The sequence below is a fragment of the Pagrus major genome, chromosome 1, assembly GCF_040436345.1.
Source record: "Pagrus major chromosome 1, Pma_NU_1.0".
Taxonomy (NCBI): domain Eukaryota; kingdom Metazoa; phylum Chordata; class Actinopteri; order Spariformes; family Sparidae; genus Pagrus; species Pagrus major.
The window spans coordinates 32,674,697-32,701,873 of record NC_133215.1 but is presented as its reverse complement, the minus strand read 5'-3'; the positions used below and the strand labels follow the sequence as shown (position 1 = coordinate 32,701,873).

General features: G+C 40.7%; 2 protein-coding genes across 2 annotated transcripts in view; one reads left to right on the top strand and one right to left on the bottom strand.

The window, feature by feature from the left end:
* The first annotated feature begins 4,935 nt into the window (after positions 1–4,935).
* On the top strand, positions 4,936–9,492 carry LOC141003774 (elongation factor 1-alpha 1). Its single transcript, XM_073475222.1, has 7 exons — positions 4,936–5,079; positions 6,564–6,743; positions 6,851–7,147; positions 8,087–8,237; positions 8,589–8,845; positions 8,945–9,179; positions 9,368–9,492. The coding sequence occupies exons 1-7, from the start codon at positions 4,936–4,938 to the stop codon at positions 9,490–9,492; spliced, it is 1,389 nt and encodes a 462-aa protein (XP_073331323.1).
* Positions 9,493–12,634: 3,142 nt separating this feature from the next.
* Positions 12,635–27,177, bottom strand: part of LOC140996182 (potassium voltage-gated channel subfamily KQT member 5-like) — a 126,552-nt gene continuing 112,009 nt past the window's right edge. The window contains exons 8-15 of the mRNA XM_073466489.1: positions 26,941–27,035; positions 25,447–25,473; positions 20,552–20,775; positions 18,306–18,414; positions 16,762–16,893; positions 16,279–16,386; positions 14,526–14,652; positions 12,635–13,946 (exon numbers count right to left, since the gene is read on the bottom strand). Of these exons, the coding sequence (XP_073322590.1) occupies positions 12,669–13,946; positions 14,526–14,652; positions 16,279–16,386; positions 16,762–16,893; positions 18,306–18,414; positions 20,552–20,775; positions 25,447–25,473; positions 26,941–27,035 (2,100 nt within the window). The 3' untranslated portion in view covers positions 12,635–12,668. The remainder of the gene's footprint in view (positions 13,947–14,525; positions 14,653–16,278; positions 16,387–16,761; positions 16,894–18,305; positions 18,415–20,551; positions 20,776–25,446; positions 25,474–26,940; positions 27,036–27,177) is intronic.

Below are 27,177 nucleotides of genomic sequence, written 5' to 3'. Positions count from 1 at the left end.
AAGTGCATCACACAATTTCCAATGCTGGCTACCCTGGATGTGCCACCATGCCACACTGACAGATACCCCACTACTCTCACAAACCTCCATACAGAGTTCAACCGCCTCTTCTCTGACTTTGCTAAGATTGAAGGAGAACTGGAGCTGATGTCATCTCCCCTGTCATTCGACAGAGAGAAAACGCCCCCAGATGTGCAACTAGAGCTGATTGACATGCAGTACGACCTTGCCCTCAAAGAAAAGTTCACTACATCCATACTGGACAACTTTTACTGCTCACTGAAGGAAACACAGTTTCCAAACCTGCAGATGATGGTTTGTCTGGCTCCACACGTGTGTGAACAAACTTTTTCTGTGATGAACTTCAACAAGTCACGTTACAGATCGCGACTGACTGATAAACATCTGTCCTCTGTCCTGTGCATTTCAACATCAGACATGACGCTCGACTTTGATGCTTTTGCAAACAGAGGTGACGTCTCAACTGTTCCCATCAGGCTTAATTACCTGGGTAGGCATCGCTTTTCATGTTGCCATTCATAAATATCTTACAGTCATAATTCATTCTCATAGGTTAGTTACAGTTACATCTATAACACTGAAAATAAGTTAATATGGTCTCTACATGAAGTGTAAGAACACACACTTGTTCAGGAATAGTTAATATTAGCCTGGTCTTTTCTTCATTCAGTGCTGCAGGTCTGTTCTGCATGTGGTGCTTAAGTTCGAGTCAGTTGCACAAATAACAACAGTCTTAGACTGTTATACAAGTAATAACAGACAGAAAATGATTTGAGTAAAATGAATGAATAGTGCAGTCTGTCCAATGTGTACCAAATCCATGTAGTTTAGCATAATTCAGCACTATGTTTAATGATTTGATTCAATTTCCCAATTTGTTGGCTTCATTTACATTTTGTAAGTCAGTGTGGCCCTCTTTAAAAGGAACTATCTGATCAAAGTGTGCACAACTGTTATTTTTTCTCTCTGGACTGCAGAGCTGTGGCCTGAGCTTGAGGAGCATTCAGTTCCTGATCACTGCCCTGATGTCAAAATGAAACCCACGAATTATGAGGCAGCAGAAGAAAATCAGTGTCACAGCAGACTCGGCATCTGAAACATATCGGCCATCACCTCCCTATTTTGCAAAAGACTGAGGAGATAGACAGAAGCAGACACATTACACACTACTCAGACTGGCTCACTTCTCTTACACCACACACGTCCTTGCATTCTATTGTGCATTGTAGCATCAATAAAAGTGCTTTTCAGATGTACCCAAAACATATAATATAGCAAAGGGTCACCTTTTAATATTTTGTGATTTACTTTGTATTACTACTTTGTAAGATGTATTCAATGTGTTCAGTGCTTTACTTAAACTAAACTTCATGTGCTTTAACAGACAGCATTTGAAGGCAAGGTAATTGAAAAAAAGACCTTGTTATCCATCTACTCATAAAATATGGCCTACCTACAGTGTTGTTGTTGTTGTTGTTGTTGTTGTTATGTACTTTAAACTTCTAAAATGTGGTGCAGCGCTCCATCTAGTGGCCGACCCTCGTAATGTCAGTGAATGACGCGTTTGACGCCGGCTGACAGCAGAGCGTTGGTTGTTGTGTCTGTGCAAGTAGAGCACAGTAGGCAGCATCTCCTGTGTCACCGCAGAACGCACCTCAGAGCAGGAAGCAAAGGTAGGATAAAGGACGTTTTACAGTGGAACACAACAACTAACAGGCATCTTGTCAACATCCTGCAGAAGTGATGTTGCAGAGGGCTGGTAATTCCAGGAACGTTTGTAATAGCTGTTATGTAAGTGCATTACACTAAGTCTCGAAATGAATAAGTTGGATGCTGTGTGGCTTTGATGTCATGGTGATCTGACTGAGGGCAGCAGTGCCAGAAAGTGCAGAGGGGTGTGGGGATGGCAGCATGGCTGGCTGTTTGCCTGCTAGGCCTGTATGGCGCAGTTTCAGCGGACAAATGTTCCAGCTGACAGTCATGCTGGAATCTTAAATGTCGATTAAATGTACAATAAACAGTGCTGTGTGTTCATCTGCAAGCTGGATGCCGACACATGCAGGCATTTTTAAAACGCCCTGGGCTCTGCAGTGTGGTGCTCACTGCATGTATATTGCAGCAATGTCTTTTACTGACACTTGTATTACACGCAAACTTATTTTATGAGGAGATTCACATGAGCTAAAGGTGGTTTACATGATGTGTGATGGTGCAGTCATTTTTTTATTTTGAACTTCATGCTGTGATGTCAGAGCTGCACATGATGAGTTGTAAACATGAGGTAGGCAGGTGTCAGGGCTGCTGTGTGATGTTACTGTGAAGGATGGTACCCTCTGCATACACACATACAGAAATCTTGTCGAGTTTTGGTATCTCCTGATATGCACACAGCAGTAAAATGTATATAAAAAAGGGCTATTTTCCTCCCAGACTAAAATATATTCACATGACAAGCAGTGCGATGTAGTTGACGCAGTCATGTAAAGTTATAAACCAGCACAGCTGTCAGCAGTGTGCGCATGTGCAGACCACTGACACTGTCCTGTCGCTTCGGTAGACGGTTCACCTGGCTGTCATCCAGCGGCTGACACGCTCCATTAAAAGCACGAAGGATACCTTAAGGAGAAGACAGGTTAGCTTATATTAAACATATTTTGTGATATGCTTGGGTTTTGTGGTGTACTTGAATATATCTTTTGCATGTATTTGTTTAAGAAAAACCCAGATGAGAAGGTGTTCAGTGTGCCAATTTAACTTTGGTGGAATGTGTGATGTTGGCGTTGACTTCCCTGATGATAAAATTTAACAAAATTAAGTGCAACGTTAGCTACGGAAATGTAACCGTCAACATAATGTTTCTTACTATTAAATTAACTCTGGTACTTCAAGCTTTGTCTGAGTTTTCCTCCTACTTGCAGTGACGAGCTAACGTGACATGTTGGCGCGAAACTAGGCTAGGCTAATTTTAGCCAGTGATGGTGCGGGTTCTACCTGTTAGCTAAAGTGTATTCAGATTCATAACTGTCAGAAGTCATCAAGTTGCTTGGTATAATTAGCAGTAGCTGCTGAATAGTGTGTAAACTGAAGTTAGTACAGTCCTGGAAGAAGTAGCTTAATGCTACAGGATAAGGCTGATCAATTTTCATTTGGAAATTGTGGTGCAAACTTCAAAAGCATAGCCTACTTGAGAAACACACTGGAGTTACCAGAGGTGTTAAAATAATTCAATCAATCTATCAGAGGCATTAAATTAACACATTTTGAGGTCAGTTATTGTAGACAAGTCATAACCTCAAGAATAAATGGGCGCACATATATAATTTCACTAAACACATTTTTGACACACCTACAAATCTACACACATTGGGTTTTTTTTACAGCAAGCTGATGAAGCTCTGATGTGTGGATGGGGCTGTCCATAAGTCCATCAGTCTGACAACTGATTTATAGTTTAATAGCCTACTAATACTAAATTAAATTATAAGACAGCACAACTAAAAGCCTGTTCATATTCTGCAGTTCTGCAGTCACAAGCCCAGACATTTCATTAACAACTGGGCTTACTGGTTAATTCAAAACAACTCAATTATTATCATCAACATCAACATCATCGTCATAGTTATTATTATTATTATTATTATTATTAATAGGGATCATATTTACACTATAGTTGTTTTAGCTGTTAGTATTATAATTCATGTTTTAATTATAGCTGTTATTATTGTTGTTGCTTCTGTGCATCACCATATCCCCCCAACCCCTCTCTGCCTACCTCTTTCTGCTCCCATTCTCTCTTTCTCTCTTGTACAAATGCAACAAAACAAACGGTACAAAAGAAAATAAAAGAAGAGAAAAACAAACAGAGGGTCATCCACTAAATCAGTAAGAATCCGTGAAGGGTGAGGGTCCTACTCAGTGTACATGAACAACTCCAGTAAAGAAAGAAGGTTGAGGGCCTTTCTGTCTTTCATACAGGGATTTGCAAGTAGATTTAGTTAGTACTTCCATTTGAAAATTTGAGGCTTAGCCCCATTTGGAACTATCTTATACGTCAGTAGGTTGAATTACAGTAGTATCATTGAGCTTGTAACTTGTTTGCAAAAAATTAAAAAGGTAATATTATTGAAAAAATGTTTATTTTATCATTAAACAAGTATGCAGAAACAGCTATGATAGCTCAGTATGATTGGAATGAGAACTGACTAAAATGGTTGCCAGTAAATTACTGTATGATTCAGGACCATTTTAATATATTTTAAATGAATGGCGATAGGTGGGGTGAAAAGTTAATACTCTGTAATTAACGTAGTGTAAATCTTCAGCCTCTTGATTTACTGTCAGCTTGCACAACTACTGTAGAAGGACCGGACCTGAGATTGATTGAATTCAATATGGAGTTCTGTAATACAACACAACTCAATATTAAGGGAATGTGAAGGCAGTGATCCAACATTTATTTAATTTGATAGAAACTCAACAACTTGACGGTGCAGGTTGTTACATCTCTCCCTATAGTTTAGCCACCGCAGATACTGTACAATATCAAGCATAGATCCAACATGCTCAGTAGTGTGTCATGTGTTTGACAGATCTTAAGCTTTTCAACAATGAGTACCTTTTCCTCACATTTTAAGGTTTAGTGTGTCCGTATTCAGTATGTACAATGGAAGCTTCAAGTTACTTGTTGTGTTCATCGACTGTGTTTGTCTTCTCTCAGCACTCTGGCAACAGTAGCTTTAACATCCAACGCTGGTTAGATAGTTACTGTTCATGTTTTATAAACAAAAACTGCAGGTCCAACACTGGTGTAGGTGTGTGTGAAGGAGTGATAATTCTCCACAGGTCTGTCTTATAGTCAAATTTCCTGCTTGTTCTTGTTGGCTGGTATCTCAGTGTCTTCCAGGGTGAGCTGCCATGGGGAAGGAGAAACTCCACATAAACATTGTGGTAATAGGACATGTCGACTCAGGCAAGTCCACCACCACCGGCCACCTCATCTATAAGTGTGGAGGCATCGACAAGAGAACAATCGAGAAGTTTGAGAAGGAGGCCGCTGAGGTATGATTTTTTCTCACTTGAATTTTAAGTCTGATCTTTTTATTGCTTTTCTACTGTGTGACTGCACTTCCTTCTAATGGTTTTCTTGTATCCTCAAGTATACTCTGCTGTTTAAGTGAATGTCTTGTGTAACAACTACATATATGTCTGTGTCTTCTGTGTAATCTGTGTTCTGTTACTGTATTATTCAGTGGTCATGAAATAACTTGGTCTTCGTTTAGCACTAAAGAAGACTTTTATATGACTGCTAAAACATTTGGAAAAAGTAGTAAATTTAGCTTCATTTGTAGCCAAGGTAGCCTGTTAGCTCTTACATAGAAATACACCAGCTGTCAGGGTGACTTCTGGTCAGCATGACTACATAACAGAATAATTTTTCTAAGTTTATCAATCAGATCATTTGTGGATGTCGGAACAATTTATATTGGACATGTTAAAAGGGCAGTGTGTAAGATATGACCAGAATTTTAGGTTCAAACAATCAAAAAATAAACTAACATTGTCAACAAAGTTTGCAGAAACAACAGTGTTGGCATTAAGTTGAAGGCCTCTTTATATAGCCGGGCCCATCCTGTCTCATAACACCACTTTGTACTGCAAGAGGAGATGGTCTGATAGTGGTTTCAGCTGGGACGTGAATGTGAGCAGTAAGTTTGCTACTTAGTCTAATAAGTAAACAAAATAAATGTACACAAATTCAAGAAAAAGACATTTTTACACTATTTTGTATTTTACTAAGCAGACAATTCAACCACACACCTTCTGAATCAAGTTTCTTTCTTTTACACCACTAAGATGAGCTTAATTGCTGCGTTAGCAATCGTGTACACTCGAGATAACTTAATAAAACTCACCAAAACACTCCTTTGTTGTTCTACAATCACCTCTGGTTTGGTCAAAATAAATCCATAAGTAAGATATGAAAATATTCCTACTTTACATGCCATTTGCCATGCCATGCAAGTTGCTGATGCCTGATTCTCTCGCTCTGCATAATCAAAAACACTGAAAGTTTTAATTATTGGCTTAATTAGTAATCAGTAATATACGTACTCATAAATACATACAGTATATGTGTAGGTAAAGTAAGTTTTTACTTTAAAAATATCCATTATGTGTACTTTATAAAATTTTTCAAAAACAGTTCAGAGACTTAAATGAACTGATTTTGACTGATTTATAGAAAGTCCTTCCTATGGTGGCTATGAGGTACATTTAATACCCTATACTGTACTAAGATTAGCCTCCATAAGCATCCAGTCTCCAGTCAGGACTTGGAAGCCTTACTAAAACAGGAAAATAGAGTTGTCGTGAAGGTGCCAGTTTGCACATACATGCAAGTTCATTGAGAGTTGGATTACATCTGGGACATCATGAAATTGTTTGCAGTTGTGGTGCTAGAAGAAGCTTAGGACAAAAGCGCCTAAAGGTACTGTAATGTAAAGTAAAATGTCTTTATTTACTTTCCCTTCCACATCCCCTAGATGGGAAAGGGTTCCTTCAAATATGCCTGGGTTCTGGACAAGCTAAAGGCAGAGCGTGAGCGTGGCATCACCATTGACATCTCTCTTTGGAAGTTTGAGACCAGCAAGTACTACGTCACCATCATTGATGCTCCAGGACACAGGGACTTCATCAAGAACATGATCACTGGGACTTCTCAGGTATAGGGAGAATGGGCAGAAGAGTAGAAAATAAAACAAAACAAAACATGATAGAGAGAAAAGTATTGAGGAAGAAAGACTTTTTCACACCTCTTCCACTCCTTTAGGCCGACTGTGCTGTGCTGATCGTGGCTGCAGGCGTGGGTGAGTTTGAAGCTGGCATCTCAAAGAACGGGCAGACTCGTGAACATGCTCTCCTTGCCTACACGTTGGGAGTGAAGCAGCTCATCGTTGGTATCAACAAAATGGATTCCACTGAACCCAACTACAGCCAGAAGCGTTATGAGGAGATTGTGAAGGAAGTCAGCACTTACATTAAGAAGATTGGTTATAACCCTGACACTGTGGCCTTCGTGCCCATCTCTGGCTGGAACGGAGACAACATGCTGGAACCCAGCCCTAATGTAAGCCTTCTGTGACAGACATACAGCATAATGATATGTTGCAGTATTTACAGATACAGAAGGAATAAGGATAGTAGGTCCTCACATAAGTCCCATGTGTTAAGAGTCATATCTAATGTGAGTGTTATCAATTTGGATATAAAATGGTGCAATTTCATTGTGATTTCAGTCCTCGGCTTTTGGGCCCTATAATTAGTTTGAATGGTCAGTGGCCGAGGCCAGCAATAGCAGCAAGGTGAGAGAGCTGCTGTCACTCTAATGAAAGCACATATAGCTCTTTGGCTGCTGCATTCCAAGTTTATGTTAGTTCAACTTTTTCAACTTGCAACTGCGGCTCGCTGTGTATCCATGTCAACCACAGAAACTGCAGCAATGGAAACATAACTGGAGCTGAATTTACAGGTATCTGAGTTCCCTGAATGACACACCTCTGCACCACCAGGGAACCAGCATTATTTAGCTGTCAAATCAATTTTATTTATATATCCCAAAATCACATTGCCTCAGGGGATTTTACAATCTGTGCAATGTGCGACACCCCAACAGTCCTTAGACACTCTATTTGAGGAAGGAAAAACTCCCCAATTAGCTCATACTGAGTGGATAGCAGCAGCCTGTGGTGCACAGGTGGGACAGGTAGGAGTTACACTCTGCTGCCTCAAAATACAGAAGGCAGATATTGCAGTGACTGTCTGAAAGCATCTTAATAATCCAACAAAAAGTCAAACAAAAATCATTGTGAAAGAGGGCCAGCCCTCAGTGATTTTCAGATTAAATACAGGCAAACAAATGAAAGTTTCCCGCATTGTAAACAATAAATACACATTGGTACACGTACCATGTTTGTATCCAAACAATGACGGTGTGTCTCCTTATTTCTAATCATTGAAGTCACCTCGCTGTAAGCAGACACAGCAAACCTCTCCTTCCTTTCCATAGATGACCTGGTTCAAGGGCTGGAAGATCAACCGTAAAGATGGTAATGCCTCAGGCACCACACTGCTGGAGGCTCTGGATGCCATCCAGCCTCCCACGCGCCCCACTGACAAGCCCCTCCGCCTGCCTCTGCAGGATGTCTACAAGATTGGAGGTGAGGGTGGTGTTGGTGTGGGTGGATGTAAGGGTGATGGAAGTGCGATTTGTAGTTGTGGAACAAACTTAAAAGAAGTGCTCCAATTATCAAGTGTCACTTGTACTATATTTTGAAAGTATTTTGGGAATGAGAGCACCTTGTGACAAAAAGAGCTGATCTGAATGAGGTCTGGAAAGAATTCCCATTGGCTCCTTTTCTCCTAAAGTGAGTGTCTGTTCTTTCAGAGCACCGTATTGTCGAAATCATCATGCATGTCATTGAAGCTCGAATTGTTAGTATGAATCATGCAGTTGTTTTACAAGTAGTTGCCATTACACACATTGACGTTCTAATCTTTCTGTCTGCCAGGCATTGGGACCGTACCAGTTGGCAGAGTAGAGACAGGAATCCTAAAACCTGGCATGGTGGTGACCTTTGCCCCTGTCAATGTGACCACTGAGGTCAAGTCCGTGGAGATGCACCATGAGGCCCTGACTGAGGCGCTGCCTGGCGACAATGTGGGATTTAACGTCAAGAATGTGTCTGTTAAGGACATTCGCCGTGGCAACGTGGCTGGAGACAGCAGGAGTGACCCACCACAGGAGGCAGCCGGCTTCACCTCTCAGGTCTGCATACAGGAGTTAGCTTTGAACAAGATACTGACCTAAAAATCATCATGTTAATAGGTTTCTGCCCCTGCTCATGAATTAACCGCTCTCGTCCAGGTGATTATCCTGAACCACCCAGGTCAGATCAGTGCTGGCTACGCCCCTGTGCTGGACTGCCACACTGCACACATCGCATGCAAGTTTGCAGAGCTCAAGGAAAAGATTGACCGTCGCTCTGGTAAGAAGCTTGAAGACAACCCGAAGTTCCTGAAGTCTGGAGATGCTGCCATCGTAGACATGATCCCTGGCAAGCCCATGTGTGTGGAGAGCTTCTCTGAGTACCCACCACTGGGTAAGTTTACTGTAAGGCAGAAGGATTTTTGTTTGTGGGTCAAGCTGCAACTAGCAGTGTAATTTGTTGATTTACTCAGGGTGATTGTGAATTAAATCGAACATTAACTGTCACCCTGACCTCAATGACAGGTTGAAGTAAAATTGTAATCGACGATAACAAATGTTTTTTCCGTCATCCCTTGTCAGGGAGGTTTGCGGTGCGTGACATGCGTCAGACCGTGGCGGTGGGAGTGATTAAAGGTGTGGAAAAGAAAGCCCCGACCAGCGGTAAGATTACCAAGTCTGCACAGAAGGCCCAGAAGGTCAAATGAACGTTGTGCTGGGCTGTTGCCCCAAGCGCTCACCATGGCCGAAGACACCTTCTGCACACCATAGTCAGCGTCTGGTCTATTATCACAATGCATCGCAAAAGCAGACGAAGGAAAAAAAATAAATACCACATTGTTGGTGATTAACATGTTGACACACTGTTATATGTAGGTTTTATTGTTTCTCAGTTTGTGGCAGAACAATACAACAACAATACATTACTGCTCCCTGGTTGTGCGCTGTTGAAGTTAGAATTAGGCTGCTCATTAATCTAGCCAACAAACTTAGCTGCTTAGCACCAGTAATAAGGCAATGATGTTGTTTTGCCTGGTCTTTGTTGATGTAATGCTCTGTGTTCTAGCTTTAAAAGTGATATGCTAACTGTCCAGAGGCAAATTGGCCTTGCATGTTCCCCGTTTGGACCTTAGAGAAGTTGACAAACTCTTTGTCTGATACCTGAAATCTTCACACCTCTAAACAGTAGCTCTGTTTAATGTCCATGCACCTGAATCACTGTTATTTGTGTGTTCATTAAAGTAAAGATGTTTAAACTGTATGTCTTTCTTCCTGGTATCATTGCCGAGTCTAAACCCAAACCAAGAACATCGCTGTTTAAGTGAATATGATGAGAAAGCAAAACACACACCTTTCATTGAATTTCCTTTATTGATGAATCAGAACAAAAGTTCACTTGCATTTTCATTACATTACAGGCTTCATAAATCTAACTGAGAATATTACTAGTGTGTAAATATGTGCACATAATTTAAATAAATTAAAATATATGAGACAGAATGTTAACATGTCAAAGGCCTTTTTATGCCCAGTAGCAAAATGATCTCTGAAAAAAAGGTAAAATGCCTCAAGTCAAAACATTTACAAGGAAAGAAAATGAAGACAGTTCTGTTTGCAGGAACCTAATGCACTTTTCAGGAAAATGTTGATATGGAGATGATTATGTACCACAGAAACCAAGGCACCAATATACTGTATGCACTGTACATTTTGTAGACTTCATATCTGAGCTGAGGTCTGTTTACTCCCGATGCAATCATTTTGAACCATAAATAGTGATTAGTCTTCATGACATGGCATTCATTCTCAGTTATAGTTTTGGATATGATAACCTCTTCATGCAAAAATATATTTAAATATATGAAGGAACATAAAATCCACTTCTTGAAAGCAACTGACCCCAAGCCTCCCTTGCTGTCTTTGATATGGGTCTTAAGAATTCATTGAGGTACTGAACTGCTAAGAGTGATTATTCACCACTGAGGCTTTGGGTGCTTTATGGATAGAATTTACCTGCAGCTTGTGGCGCTACAATGATTTTTCAACAGCTTAGAGAGAGCCACTTAACCTTACCTGATGCACCTGATTCTGTACCATGCAACAAGAGTACATTCTGCAGTGAGTCCACTTCAAGGAAACAAAAAATAACCCCACATTATACTGTATGAAAAAATCAAACATCAACTATGATCTAAATAAGATATTTTCCTTTCATGTAGAAACAGAGTGGCAAAAAGCCAGATGCAATTCAAAGTTAGATATCTTTGCTTTGCTAAGACACACATATTCTGACAAAATATCTGTTTTTTAAATGAAGAAATGACATTCAAGATGTGTTTCAATCTATGGCTGTCATCAGTTGGAGAACCAACTGACTGGTGCATAATTGATCTGATGATCAGCAACAACTGCTCCTTGTTCCTGTCCTCTGGACTGTACCAAAGATCCTCCACAGTGTAGAGGACACGTGGCGTAACAGCTGGCTGTGTGTATAAATGGGCATTCTTAGCTGTACTTGTGCATATTCAGGTGTATACATGCGTGTACTGTATGTGCTTTGAAAATGGTGCAGTCAGCCTCATACTACAGCTGACTGTTGGCAGAAATTGGATTGAAAAGGGTTCAAATATTAGTAACAGCAACGCTGACATTTCTCTTTTCCTGCTGTACCTCTCAGTAATAGGTTATAGTAATGGTTGTCAAGAGTTCCAAAAAGGCAGAAAAACAATTCAGAGTTTAACTAAATGGAAAAAATTAAAGAACCAGTCCTGCAGTTTTGCCTGTTTCCTAAAAATTCAGACATATTTTGTCTAATGTTGTTGTTGGCAGTATCATATGCAAATAAGTTAGTCGACTTTTCAAACTTGCTTGTTTCAAGTAATTCGAGTAATTTCTGCGACAGTGACTTCATTGTTTTGAGGTAATGCAATTCAGACTTATTAAAACAACCTGCACTTAAACTGCATAACCGGACAATGATCATGTAACATTGATACAAATGTCCACTCTTGATGTTTATATATAACTCAAGCACGTTTCAGTAGTCTACTAACTCATTTACTGTACGGCAATGATTGCAAACCAGTAGATGTCTGAAACTGTAGAAAGAGAATATGAAACTACCCACATATGGAAATGGTTACCAAAAATGGTAGGTATACAAGATCTGTAGTTGAGGAACTGAAACCTCCATAAACACTGTCACTGTCCTTGTGTGGTACTTTTAAAAAGACTGTAGGCAACCAAAATCATAGGTCATATATTAGGTCATAAGGTTATAAATGGAGAGAATGGTATGGAGATTACATTGAAACAGTGACAAGAACAGAGAATAAAGAGTTTAGCAATAGTGAGGTAACATTCACTTCAATATGGACGCCTGTCATGTGACTGGAGAGACAGGCTACAGATCTTGTGTATTTGGGCACATTTAAGTATTAAGCCCTATTTTTTTTTTTCCACCATAAATGTTACGTGTCCATGACTCTCTATTTTGTCAAGTGTAAACTGTATCTGGCTAAGCTCAGTACCTTTGACTGAAAACATGCAGTGCTCATGCTCTGTCTCAAAGTCACATATAAACCAACTGTCTTTCAGGACCAAATGTTGTTGGCAAAGTCTCAGGTTTGAGGGATCTGTGTTTCCCTTACGCAAGCCTCAATCTTTTATCTCAGATTTGTCAATCAAAGAGTAACTCATGCAATGATATGCCATATGTGATTAGCCTGTATAAAAATACTGTGATTCTCATCAAATGGATCAACATGAACATAAACAAAAAAGTACCCCTTGTTGTATTCCCACCCTCCCACTCCCATCCAAAAAGGATAAAAACTGTGTATTCGAGGTGAGATTTGCGTGCCTTCTGAACATGTAGGCAAGTTTATTTTAGCCGCACGTGCGGCATGTTCAGCAATTCGCTGCTGCCAGCAGAGGGCGAGGATGCTTGACCGCTGGACGGACTACAGTTTGAGCCCTGGGACCCTGCCCCGGCTCTACTCCCTGTCCTCAGGAGCTCCGAGGAGTAGGTGTGGGCCTCAGCAGTCCCCAGTGACAGGAAGTCAAATCCTTGCGTCTCTATCTCCCTGTCGCTGATAAAGAGGTCCTCCTCACCCCATCCGCCTCCACTGCTCCTGCCTAAACCACCACCACCTCCTCCTCCAGGGTCCTGGCTACAGCTATGGGAGTCACTGCTTGTACTGGGGCTTGGAGATGAGAGGCTGTGGCTGTGGTGGGCATCCTGGACATTCCCTGGGGCTGCCTGCATCAGGTCCTGCACTGACATGGACTTTCCCAAGCCTTGGTCCATCTGGCTGGGGCCAGAGCAGCAGCCTAGGGCTGGAGGCACCACGGGCTGCAGCTCCAGGCTCATATGTCTCCTCCAGGAGCCCCCCTCCTGAGTGTTTATCCTGCCATTGTTGTTGGTGCTGCTCTGTAGCTGCTGCCCCAGTCTGCCTAGCCCTAACCCAAGGCCAAGATCCTCCACCACACTGCTGTCCGCCATCTGCATCCTGAAACCTCCGCAAAAGTCCCCCATGTCAGGGGATGTCTCTGTGGAGGTTGCTTGTGGCAAGTTGCTTGGGCCCCCACATCGGCTGGTAGGGGGTGGAGGTGGGAGCCTTCCCAGAAGAGGAAACCCTCCATCTCTGCCCCCGCCACTGCTGATACTATTTGGGGTCAGGATGGGTGGAGAGATCCCCACGGCCTCATCTGTGCCACTTTCAGGTGAGGTGGCCTGAGCCTGGGCATAATGATGGTGGGGATGATGAGGATGGTGGTGGTGGCGATGATGATGGTGATGAGGCAGCGGCGATGGACTGAAGGAGGAGGATGCGAGGCCAGAGGGGGGCGTGGAAGAGGAGGCATTAAGATTGAGATTAAGCTCGTTGGGTGGCGCCAGGATGAGATGGAGCCCTCCTTGGGAGAGATGGGAGTTGGTGGAGGAGCGTGTAACACAACCACCAGGAGGAGGCACTCCGCTGCTGCTGACCTGGGTGGAGCAGGACAGGTCCTTGCTGAAGACAGAGGAGTGGTAGTCAGAAGTCTGTTCCAGCTCAAACAGAGGCAGTGAGGAGAGAGTGAGGGCTGAAGACGAGCCTTTGCGCAAAACCTGATGATAAATATCGAGCAAGGAGTCGAGCTTGGATTCAATCGACTGGACCTGCGAGGAGAGAAAGGGAGGACAGGAGTGAATTGTGCAACAATAAGAAATCATGAAGAGACAAACAGTAAGGAAGGAAGGCATTTTAAAGCAGACATATATAGACGTTTTGGATGCGGTTATAACATCTACAGGGTGGGGAGAAGTGACATTTGAATATGGGGATGATCACGCACACTTTCCTGAAGGATATTCATAATTTTAACAAACAAAAAAGTAACAAAAAAGTTGTGCAACAAATAATAACACAGCAGCATGCATTGATATCTACCACAGTGTTGTTTTTGACACTGCCACTGAGAGGAGCCAAAAATGGAAGGTTTCAAAATCTGCAAGCAGCACTTTCAATGAAAAAAATAAAAAAATAAAAAAATAAGGTTGTAACTGCTGCCATGCACAAAAAAGACCAAAATGAAAGGGATAGCCAACAGTAGTTGTGACTAAACTATTGTGACAACCAGGTGCTGACAGTTATCTTTACATCCCTTACACTTGAAATAATAGTTTAATACTTATTCATTCAGAATTTATATGAACTTTATCAATCTCATCTCATAAAACAAGAAGCTGAACACAGACCTGCCGCTCCACCTTACAGACGCGACCCAGCATGCTCATGTCCTCTAAAATATCTCCATCAGACAGCAGCTTCTCTCGAATCTTCTTATCCAGAGGAATCTGGCCTTTCCCGAGGATTTGGTCCACTCTGGAACACACACACACACACACACACACACACACACACACATGCAAACACAATTAGACATTAATGATAGGAAGAAAAAAGGTGACAGAGTAGAAATCCATGAGGCAGCCCACAGAGAGGAAGGAAACTGCAGCTTACTGACAGATTACCAGAAGCACATTTTGCTCTACAACAAATAAAGGCATATGAGAGGTTATACTTCCTCGCTGGATTTAAGGGAATAGTGTGTGCTGGATGAGAAAACATTACCAATGTGAATCAAACAGGCCACAACACACAGTTTACTTTATCTGATTGTGGATAAACTCAGCACTTATATAAACTCTATTCCTGCTTAATCCAGTGAAGTTCAGTAGAATCTGGTTAATACAGTCACTTGTTAATGAACAGGGTTAAATTCAACAAAGGGCAGGGGTACCAAAGCAATATCATGCAATAAAGCCACCAACATTTTGGAGAAATAGATGATTACAGCTTTGACAAGATCCTCCAACAGCAAACCAGACATGTATCTAAAAGTGTGTATTTTACTTGAATGTGGTTTTATACTTTTTGGAGTGTGCTTTGCCACTTGATGCCACAAAAAGTTTTTAATGGGTCAAATAATTAGAAATTCCCCCAAATCTTTTTTTTTCCTTTTGAATTTCCAGAAAATCAGCAAAAGAAATAGAAATTAACATGTGATTCCATTCATGACACACAGAGATAAATAGTCCGGATGTTAATTCTCCGTGACGTAAGTAAAAGAGCGCCAGTCAAACCTTATGTGAACACAAAGAATGAATGAAACGTGGGTGGAAACGTGGTATTTATGTTTGTGTCAGGTATTTATTTAAAGATTACTGTCTCATCATCACTCTTCATCAGAGATCAAAACAAATGGAGGTTGTGCAGTTGTCATGGAGAAGCGAGGAGTTACAATCTCTGCCCCAGAAGTGCTACCTGGTACCATCACTTTGGTCATGTGATTTCATCACCATGACAACTAAGCAAACTCCTGCTCATCTGCTCGTCTGAAGACCATGACATGTGGTTAAAAACTAAACAAAAAACACTCTGTGGACATGGAGTTTAACAACAATATGTTGTACACATCAGATCATCACTTCCTGTATAAGATACAGTGTGAAGTGCATGCAGCAGTTTCAGTTAACAGTCACCAACAGCAGGGGTCAGCATTGCTGCAGCAATGGCAAGCAGGCATACAGCGTTGCACTTGTTCCACCCGTGTGAATGAAGAGGATCTTTCTGTGTTCTATGTGTTATTATCAGCTTGCAAGCTCCCATCATCTCCTAGAGTTCACCAGAATGTCTCATCAGATAAAAACAGAGCGATTGCCAGAACCAAAGTCCATATATTGTTGAGTTGTGTTAGTGTTCGGTTTGTGAATAACTTCACACCCAAGAAAGAAGCGTGTGAGAAAAGAGAAGTTCATGACCGACATACGTGAACAAGGGTTTCACTTCACTTCCTGATTAGTCAATTCAAAGAAGTAACTCTTGTCTTTGTCTTAAAAATTAGATATCATTTTCTCCATATTTTTAAGAAGAACCAGCTGAATTGACTGAATGAGAAGTGAACTGAAGCCATGTGACATGTACAGGACAGAGGGAGGGCATTCTGACCCCTGGGTGGAGTTCTTTCTGCCCTGGCTGTAATAGACAGGCAGGGAGGGGGAGGAAAAGGTCTTGGCTCGACTGCTCAAGGACTGTGGGCCTATTATCATGTCCAGCCTACAAGGGAAGCAGAGGGAACAAACAAACACACACACACACACACACACACACACACACACACACACACACACACACACACACACACACACACACACACACACAGGTACACACACACAGGTACACATGCACATACATACATTCATACATACAAAATCACAAAGTGCAAAGAACAAACACATAAACAACCATCAGCATAACACACAAATAGACTCATGCATGTATAGGAGTGCAGGTGCACAAATACATGCATACACACATACACACACATACACACCAAAGACACAGATGAATCAGTTACAGTGTGGTCACACAGCTCTAGTTAGACAGCAAAGACTAGTGGAATTAACTGTCAGCTGATGCAGTCAGTCCCACCTGGTCTGCAAGCTCTTGATGCGGCACAGCATGTCCAGATGACCGGCAGAGTACTGTTCGATCACATCCTTCACATCATAAGGACGCAGCGTCTCCTTAAACTTCTTCTTGGCTACATGAAACTTCATTATCCTGCACAAACAGCAGGGAAATGCATACATTAGCAAAAGGGTGGAGCACTTACACAGTAAGTACACATTCAGTCAGTCAGTCAGTAAAAACACTTCAAAGCATACCTTGTTTTTAAAGGAGCTCTAAATGTCTGATTGTCTGCCAACTACCTGTTTCTTTACACCAATGCAAACAGATCAGTTGAACAATCACTTCACCACAAAAACATCCAGGGAGGTTGTAGCCGCTTATTTGAACTCTGTTCAAAACTGTGTAAAACAATCACACTGCAAAAGCAGCTCTCCAAGTATGGAGTCTCAAGGCTAAAGTCAGGGGAATCGGCAGAATGTGTGAGTTACTGAGTCCTCAGGTGAAGAGAGGACGGGATCAGCAAGGACAGGTCTTATAGTAAAGTGGAAGTGAGTGTTTATGTGAAGCCATCTTTTTCTATGGCCAATCAAGCTGTGGGCTTGTTTCAGTCGCTCTCAACTGAGATAAATTGAATAGCATTTGGGTAATAGGAACTATGGGACCATGACTGAACTTGTAAAAAGTAGATGCCAAAGTAAAGCATTTAAGGGTGCACTTTAAAATGAAAAAGGAATATGTCTTTGCAGAATCAGGGATCACTGTGATCAGCTCTTGTTGCTTTTAACTGAAGAAAGAAACCCTCTATGGCTTGATAACACTAGAGGTTAAGTACAGCGTATGCAAGTACAGTACTTTTAGTCAAGAAGTGTACTGAAGTACAGTTTCAGGGGGAATTACTATACTTTTTATTTCACTACATTAATCTCATTTGTTGCTTTGCAAAAAAATAGTTTCCATACAAAACCTATGATATGCTTTTATAATATCAAGTATTGCTTCAAATTTAACTGCCCAACAAGTAACAGAGTAACAGATGTTAGTTATTTATTTTACAGTTAAACCATAAACATTATTGTCCAAAATGAAATCAGTAAACTTCACAGGGATTTGTACGATTATAAAGTACCAAAGGCATGTTTTCCTGCATTATGTTCTGTAAAAAAACAATAAATAAAAAAAATTAAAAAAAATCATATCGGCACATTTTGGACAACATTAACGCTGATACTTCTCTATGCCATCTGTGATCCGTCAATATCAGCCAATAACATGAGTCAATTATATCTGATATATCAGTCAGCTCAAATGAGCTCCACATCAACCAACTCACAGCAAAATGCTCTTTACACATTCATACATCAGTAATAATAATCAGACTAGAGAGAGAGGGGGAATGACACACAGCAAAGAGCCCCAGGCCGGGACTCAAACCCGGGGCCGCTGCTGCAAGGACAGGGCCTCTGTACATGGGACGCCTGCTCTACCGACTGAGCTAAACAACACCCCAGAAAAACACATTATTAGTTGGCTTGAAGGAGAAAGTCTCATTTGCTTTGCCTCACCTGACAGCTCTAATGACAGACTTGACCGAGGGCAGCAAGTCCTCCACTGAGATCTCGCAGTGACAGCCCTTATCATCGAAGCCATCCTCCCCGGCCACATTGGAGTCAGCTGCTCAGGAGAGAGGATACAGAAAAGGAGAGCGATTTAGATTTTGTTCATTGATCAGATTACTTTATGTCACCTGCAAAAACAGATTGCTTTGAGATAGGGACTCAATGCATTATGCATGTGTTGCATTGGTCTTACTATATATCTTATTATTATACATATCAGTTTACATGTAGTTATGGATAAGGGAGCCTATTATAGACAAAATTCTGTAAAAACTGCTTGTCCTATCCTAACTTCAGTTTCAAAGATGGATAAAATCAGATCTTTCTATTACAGAAGCAAAATCCAAGATGGCTGCTCTGCGCATCAAAAGCTGTTAAGGCTCTAAAATATACAGTTTATCAGCACTTCTGTCTTATTTATGTCTAGTTTCATCAGTGTCCAACTTCTACAGCAGCTCTGCTTCGGTGTCCGTATGAATGAAATACCATTTTATGTGTTTTGATCAGCTGGTCACCAGCTAAGAATAGCTAACAATTGCTAATCCGTCTAGAACTGGTTTCCCTATCTCTTATACTGGAACATTAATTCTCCAGCCCTGACTTCAGAGGTAAATTGAACACACCGTAAAATTGATGTTAGTCCAACAGGCTTACAAAAGTGTTAGCTTCTCCAACAGACTTACATTGGTGTTCACCTGTCAAACAGGCTATAATCTTTGTATGCTTCTCTAACAGGCTGACATCAGTGTTAGCTTTACCAACAGGTTAACCAAAGGCGTACTTTCTCCAATGATAACGGTTAGCGCAGCATTTCAGTTGTAATAGGCCTATTTCAGTGTTTATGTGTTTCCCCATCTTAATTGTCATTGACATAACGAGTGGTGCTGCCATTTAAGGCAGTTATTTTGAAATAAGCACAGGGTCCTAAGTTAGGATGGGATCATCAATATTAATTATTGATCCATCCTCTTTAGTGCAGCCTAAAGAGGGTGGAAGGGTGTCCTGAAGCAGAGAAATCTAGCTGCAATAAAGTTTGGGGTTTTAATGGATATTCATTTTGTTGTCCATTGATAGTTGAGGGATTGATACTGTGGATTAATTGGGTTTCAACAGTGCTTCCAACACTCTGATTGAATTTGACTGGAATCAATTGAACTGAATTGAGAGTGACAGACACAGATACAAAGATTGTTCTGATAAAATCATAAAGAGAAAGATCAGTGCTGTCTGGAACAACAGACAGTGGTAAAGAACAGGTTGCTGGTGTGCCTGCAGATATATAACAATGCAACTTTGTGACAATGCAGGCTTCTTTAGCTACAACACCCACAGGAGGTATGCAGAAGGTTACAGTGCAAAAGCTGGTTGGCATCATCATCACTCGATAGGTCACAGCATGTAGGATCTGCATGTGCTTATATTATGTTATATATATAAAGTCTTTACGCTAGAGAGTGACCAACATAGATTCTCCATTAATATAACTTTTTTCACTTCAGATTTAGTCACAACGAAAGGGAAATCATTCCCATCGTCTAACTCTGAGCTAGCCAGACATGTCAGTGACAGTGAACGATCTGACGGAGCATGGATAACTAGCAAAACAGTTTGGTTTTGGCTAGCTTGGTTATTGACTCCTCTCCACCAGCAAGCCCAAGCCAGCTGGCTGGCTCTGACATCTCATATGGCTGCTGGTGTACATCACTCCCACCTTCCATCCATCCAGCAGTCCACCCACAAACTCCAACTGGCTGTTACCCAGCAGGGCTTGCCCGGCTGGCACTGCTAGGCCAAAGGAAGGAAGTTCAAACGACCATTAGCATTCCACTCAGCTGTCTGAATTAGTGGGCAAAACCAGTTCTGGTGGGTTGGATGGTCAGCCAATACACCTCAATTAAACCCATGTAGTGAAACTGGGGGATTTAGTTGTGTAGTTATATTTGGACTTAAAGGAATAGTTCAACATTGCTTTTCACTTTCTTGCTGAGTGTTGGACGAAAAGATTGATATCACTGTCATTTCTAAATATGAAGCTACAGCCACTCAAAAGCTACTCTTCATTTAATTCAATGCTGGTATTGTATATTGTATTGTACTGAGAGAGTAACTATGGATGCACCCACGCTAGTACTGCTAATAAATCCAAGGTCAAACATTTTTATGAAGTGGAATAATGGGACAGAGTTACTCACTGTCAGTGGTGGAGCGGGACTGGCTCTTGAGGCGGAGTGAGGGTCTGAAGCGTGTACGGTCGTTGAAGCTCCAGCTCTTCTGTACCTTGGCAGGGCTGGTGCCCTCTGTCCCAGACTCAGCCACCGGAGACCGCCGGTCGTTCACTGATGACGTCTGTCTATTCTTGATGCTTTGACCTCGTGGGCTGGCCAATCTCACCCGCTCCTTGAAGCTTAACTTCTGACTGTAGAGTGAAATGGGGATGAACAGCAGTAGAGAGGGGAGTTGGAGTGAAGAGACGAAAGAAGGAAATTATGTTGTGGGGAGTGAAATGATAGACAGGCAAAGATAACTTATGATGAATGAAGTTTTAGGGCAACAACATAAATATCCAAGACTTTCGGCAAATATGCACCAACTGATCATGTAGCAGTCATCATTCAGAACTTTATCTGCTAATGTAAGGGTGAAGGGCTGCAGGGCAAGATGGAGAATGACTAGCATGCATCGAAGCATTGTAGCAGGTGCCTTTCATGAAATGCATGCTCAGGTTAGGTGTGAGGCATGACTGTATGTTTTAGTTTGTGCCTTGATGTTTTTGGCCCCTGAACAAGCTTCAGTATTTTATTCTATGTGAACAAGTGTGATATCACTGTGTTAGTGTTGTCCTAGAACATCATAATTAATGTTGTCCCAGGACCATCACTGCAACTCAACAATCACGCTGTTGTGATGTCATAGCTTTGCAAATCCTGTTGGTGTTGTTCCTGGAACATCAAAATTAATGTTACTCCAGGACCCGTCAAGCTGTTGTGACTGAATGGGTTAAATGTAGTTATCTCATTTAGGAGACCAGGGCTCATGGAACATATTTTTGGACTGTACACATTTTACACTAAGCTGACTTATTGTTTTCCATTCCTTTTCAGTTTAAATACTTGCTTAGGTTTAGGCAACAAAAGTACTTGGTTAGGTTTAGACAACAAAAGTACTTGGTTAGGTTTAGACAACAAAAAAGTACTTGGTTAGGTTTAGACAACAAAAGTACTTGGTTAGGTTTAGACAACAAAAAAGTACTTGGTTAGGTTTAGACAACAAAAGTACTTGGTTAGGTTTAGACAACAAAAAAGTACTTGGTTAGGTTTAGACAACAAAAAAGTACTAAGTTAGGTTTAGGAAAACATCGTTTGGGTTCAACTATACTCTTTCACAACGTTAAACATGTCTTAGAAAGGATAACTTGCTATGCCACTACAAAAGCATGACTGGTGAGTTGCAATGATGGTTCTTGACCAACATTAATTGTGATGTTCTAGGAACAACACCAACATAGTGATATGAGATTGTGGTTGAAAAATTGGTTAGCATGTTGCTAAAAGAGATATTGTTAAAAACTACTGAGAATATGATATGTTCCATACCATACCCTACAAGGAAATCACCATTTCAAGCAAAAGCATTTATTGTACATAAGTAACATGTCGTGAAAGGGTGAGGTTATGGAAGAGAATAAATGAAAATTACTTGCGGAGATTAGGGGACAGGAGTTGAGATGTAAAGAAAGTTAGGGAACGCCAGATTCTGTATTTATGCAGCTATACGGTACGTACTGTATATAATGACTGCATGCAAAGGCAGTGCACAAGTGTCAAGCATTTGGAAGTGGTGCTGTATACTGAATTCAACATGTGTAGTTTTAAATCTAACGTGTTTATATTTTTCTTATTGTTAGCAAATCTAATAAGAAGACCAAAACCAACATTCCCAGTGCTGTCTGACTTCTCAACCCTGTCTGCAGGTTCCTTCTCAAGCAGTTTATCTTAAAAATTGGTCACAAGTGTACAGCTGCGTTCTTAAAAAGGGCACTGTAATACCCTACAGGGCACTGTAGGTTTTAAGAAATGATTTCTGAAGAGGAGTAAATAGTGCATTTGTATGGGAATACTTTCAGATTAATACACATTTGATGCACAAGTGAGGACTTCCATCAACCAAACTGAGCCAAAATAAATGACAACGATCATGTTCATGTTAATGAACAAACATGTCACACAGTGTAACACTGTGGCTCACTGTCTTGTTTTTGGACAACAATGGATCTCTACAGCACAAAGGAAGAAGATACATCAGAATTTGGCTACATGGCAATACTTGTTATGCTGGTTTTTGTCTTTTCATTGGATTTTTTGACAAGAAAATATATACACAACGTCACAAGACCTATCTTGTGTTTTGTATAGAGACACATGATGTGTGTGTTTGAGTGACAGCACTGTGTCATCACTAGTACCATAGTGTTTAAAGTTTGTATCTGAGATATGGGGAGAGGAGCATGATAGATAGTTTAGATGCAATACTGCGTGAAGAAAAGAAATAATGCTCATTAAATAATCTCTAAAATGATCTCCCTACAGTCAGGACAAAGCTTACAAATGTTCATTATTTTCAGGATCTGCTATTGAGAATGAAATCTGGTATTAGCATTCTGAGAGCTAATGTAGTTCAGACCAATAATCACAACAGGCAGAAAGTAGCGCATTGCTCAGGCAAAGATCAAACAAAGGCGGAGAGAGTGTGTTACTATAAAGCCGACTGATGTCTCCCTTCAAATATTTAATTACTCGTCTCTCTCGGTGGCTGCACAGCCTCCTACAGATACCCATGCACCAAGAATTAGTCAGCATTCCCAAATAAAAAACGTCATGTAACAGGGGAGCAGAAACGCTGTGTACCTATGTTTCCGAGTGGTACGCCTCCTCAGTAGCTTCTGTTTATTACTATCAATTTTACTAAAAGATCAAGGGGAGATAGAAATACGGTAATGTGTTACATGATGCAGAAAGAGAGGAAGGAAAATATTTACCCCTGAACGTTTTGTTTGGTGAAACAAAGCGCTTACTAACCCCTATTTCCCTTTAACCTTTGTCTTTGACCCTGCTTTGTACTCATTTTGGTGCACATGAGGTCAACCTGAATGCTTTCACATGTCAGTTACATGCCTGACATGTGAAAGCATTTATACTTGTGTGTATGAAGGCTATGAAGTATAAAGTAATATAGCCGAGTTTCTGTTCAATATGTCGACCACTGACATTTAGAGGCAGCAGAACAGAGGCAATTGAGCTCTGTAGAGGGAAATGAACATCCACAGCACCATCTGAAAAAGGCAGCACATCGGTGACTCACATACTTCATGTCGATATCCCTCATTTAACTGTGTGAATTCCATGAGCCATGGCAACAATTGCCTGAGTCACCAGTGTGAGTCCAATGACCTTTAGATAGATGCTTGTTGCTTCACTGAGGGGGATTAACATGCAGATCTGTTTTGGGCTTTTCATGTAATCTTTATTGTCCTATAGTTGAATTTTGTCGCTACACTTCTGTGATATATTACTCTGAAGATTAAGACATAAATTTAGCTAATAAATAAAGTAAGGCAGCTCCACTTGGACTGTACCGTGTGGATTTTAACCTCCGCTCCAGCTCTGCAGAGGAGATGTAAATCGGGGAGTCAGACAGAACATAAAGCATAGGTGGAGGCTGGAGCTCTCCTCTCCTCTCCTCTCCTCTCCTCTCCTCTCCTCTCCTCTCCTCTCCTCTCCTCTCCTCTCCTCTCCTCTCCTCTCCTCTCCTCTCCTCTCCTCTCCTCTCCTCTCCTCTAACCTGTTATTTGGTTATTAACTTTCTTGACTTTTCACATTCTTTGCATGCTAGATACCTGAGGCAAGAGGATGGTTAAACAATAGTGTGTGTGTATGTGGCTATGTGAATGATTTCTTCAATAAGAGTGCCTCAGCATCTGTATGTTTTAGAGACGAGAACAAGTGATAAAAAAGAAAGATAGCACCAAACGGAGAGATAAAACAATGAGTCATCGAGAATGCTTTTAGCTAGACTCGTCATTAACAGGTCCACATTTCATTACCCACAGCCTTAAACACCTTTTAGTGAGAAGGCCCTGACCCTCTCAGTGACAGTGCAGTTCACACAGAAGTGGAGCAACAGGAGTCTTTATAGTCTTTGTAATGCTTGATACTGTTTCCAGAAAAATCTTCAGACAGACATCTGCTTGCTACCTTACTTTAAAGCGACAGTTCACCATCAATCCATCTTGTGGAGTGTTTTTGTGTGAGTTGTCTAGTTTTGAAGATATCAGCCATAGAGATGTCTGCTTTCTCTTGAATATAATGGAACTAGATGGCACTGGGCTTGTACTGCTCAAAGGACCAAAATACATTTCAATAGGAGCTTTTGTGGTTGCTCTGTCCCTTTAAAGCCGCACTCGTCAGTATAATTATATATATATATATATATATATACATATATATATATATGTATATATATATATATATATATATATTATTATTAAACCTTCATTTAATAATGAAAAAAAGACTCTTTAATGTTAAAGGGGTCAATGTGGCAACTTTACCATTTTTTGTTCTCTCTCACTGCTCTGAACTGCTCATCAACCAAAAAAGGGTCTGTAAACCCACTGTCTGCATGCCCGGCACACAGAGACAGACTATTAGCTACTAGCTGATGTACATAGCAAAGACTGAGAGAATACTACTTTCCCCAGGCGTCTTTATACATGCCTAAATGTTGCTCCAAGGCTGCTGGATGTATTACAAGGCAACTACTCTTACTGTTGTGCTTACAGCCTGTTGTGCTGCCACAAAAATCAATAAATGCAGGTTTAAATTATAAACATTTTATTTTCTACAAAAACTTTTCTTTCTCTTTATAAATGAAGCCAAACTTAAATTTACAGTGTTCTTATACACAAGCAGCCACACATGACCTCAGCTGAGATCAAATCTGGAATTGAAAATAAATAAATAAATTACACCCCGGAACTAATCCAAAAGACAACTTAAAGTCAATGTAAAGTGGAACAACAGTCACAAACCTTGTGGTTGACTCCCCCTGCTCCTTCCTGGAGTTAACAAAAGAGAAGAAGAAACAACAATATTTTAGAGAGCATCTTTTCATAATATGTCAGTGTCAACACTGTGCTTAAAGAACCATACCTGTGCTTTTGCATGTTTTAGCCCATTTAGGCTGCTACAAATCACAGACTTTGCATTACACTGTTTCAGGAATCTGAATGCATCAATCTATTAGCAGACTCTTGAAACTTGTTTCAGTAATGTAACAGACAACATTTTATTACATTATTTTAATGTTAATGTATGACTGACAATGATTGATGATTATTATACTGTACAGATATTGAATTATTATAATTTCTAAGTATATTACAAAAAACAACAACAGCCTGGATTGAGAAATGGTGGGTAAAATCTTGGGGTCTTTAAGGCTCAAACCTGCATACACACTGGTACGGTCCTCTAAAGGCTTTGTCAGAAACTGTTGCAGAAGATTTGAGGGTAGTGATACATCAATCAATAATAAACATTCCAGGAAAATAGACCTGAACAAATAACAGACTCAGTACAAACATGCAGATCAATGCAAACTAAGGAAGCAAGAGAAGGTAGTGAATTAGTGACTGAATATCTGTTCACTTAATCACTTTAGGTTCACTTCAGAGTATGTGTTTGTAGATGAAGTTCATTTTGACCTTGCAGAGGTTTTTCCCAATATTTCCAGTTTCTATAGATGTATTTCAGAGTGATTTCATCATAATCTGCACATGGGGTAGAAAACTAAGGCTGCTTAATTAATCCCAATATTATCAAAATCACATTATGGTCAAGTGCAATATCCAAATTGCAGAAGCTAGTTCTGCAATTGAAAATAGAAATTGTGATGGGGATTTTTATATATACATCTAGTGTCTGACATTTTACTGATAAAAGTTTAGATTCTGTGCTTTGAACTTGTGCCATACAGCAAACAGCAGGAATGTCATTAATGCTAACATAACTTTTTTCCTTTTGTAAGGAGCACCCTGCTACTTTTAACCGATGCTGACCTTTGTGGAGTCTGGGTTTGTGTTATCACCGCTACTAGCTGTTGTTGCTAACTGGAATTCCATGTGTCATATTAGATAGCTAGAGCTGACAGACGCCATTCGTAGTGGGGGGTGTAGTTAGAAACACTTTGGAAATGTGAGGACGAGTGTCAAACATAAATCAGCCTCTGAATGCTGTGGATGGATTAAATGTATATCAAAGCAGCAAAATGAAGGGTTTTTAGAGATTAATGGAGCCTAGAAATGATCAATCTTTTTGATGGCTCATAAGAAACAGAACAGAATGATAAAATCAATGCATATTTCATATTTTAAGACAGAAAAGCAGATATATTAAACAGTAAGACAGAGCAGGGGAAAAAAGAAATGATATCTTAACTTAAAATGTACACTGAAGTACAGGAAAAAGAAGACTAGAGTGCACAGACACCAAATACAGAGACCAGCTGCCATAGTTGTACCTACTTTGTAGGGCTGCAGGTATGCAACGCCTTCAAGTGAGGTTTCCAGGTAGCAATGGAAACCGAGTTCTCATCAGCCGCATAACTACGCCAAACACACTGCATGCAGAATACACAAAACCAGGAGGAAGAAAATAGTAAAAAGAGGAGAGCCCCCCCACCAAAACAAAAGATACATCGAAAGGATTAAAAATAAAAACAAAACAAAAACAAGGCAGAGTAAGAAGGGAGTAAGAAGGAA

Coding starts and splice junctions, on each gene's coding strand:
- LOC141003774 (XM_073475222.1), top strand. CDS start 4,936: ATGGGGAAGGAGAAACTCCACATAAACATTGTGGTAATAGGACATGTC. Junction 6,744..6,850: donor TGATCACTGGGACTTCTCAG/GTATAGGGAGAA, acceptor CCACTCCTTTAG/GCCGACTGTGCTGTGCTGAT. Junction 9,180..9,367: donor CTCTGAGTACCCACCACTGG/GTAAGTTTACTG, acceptor ATCCCTTGTCAG/GGAGGTTTGCGGTGCGTGAC.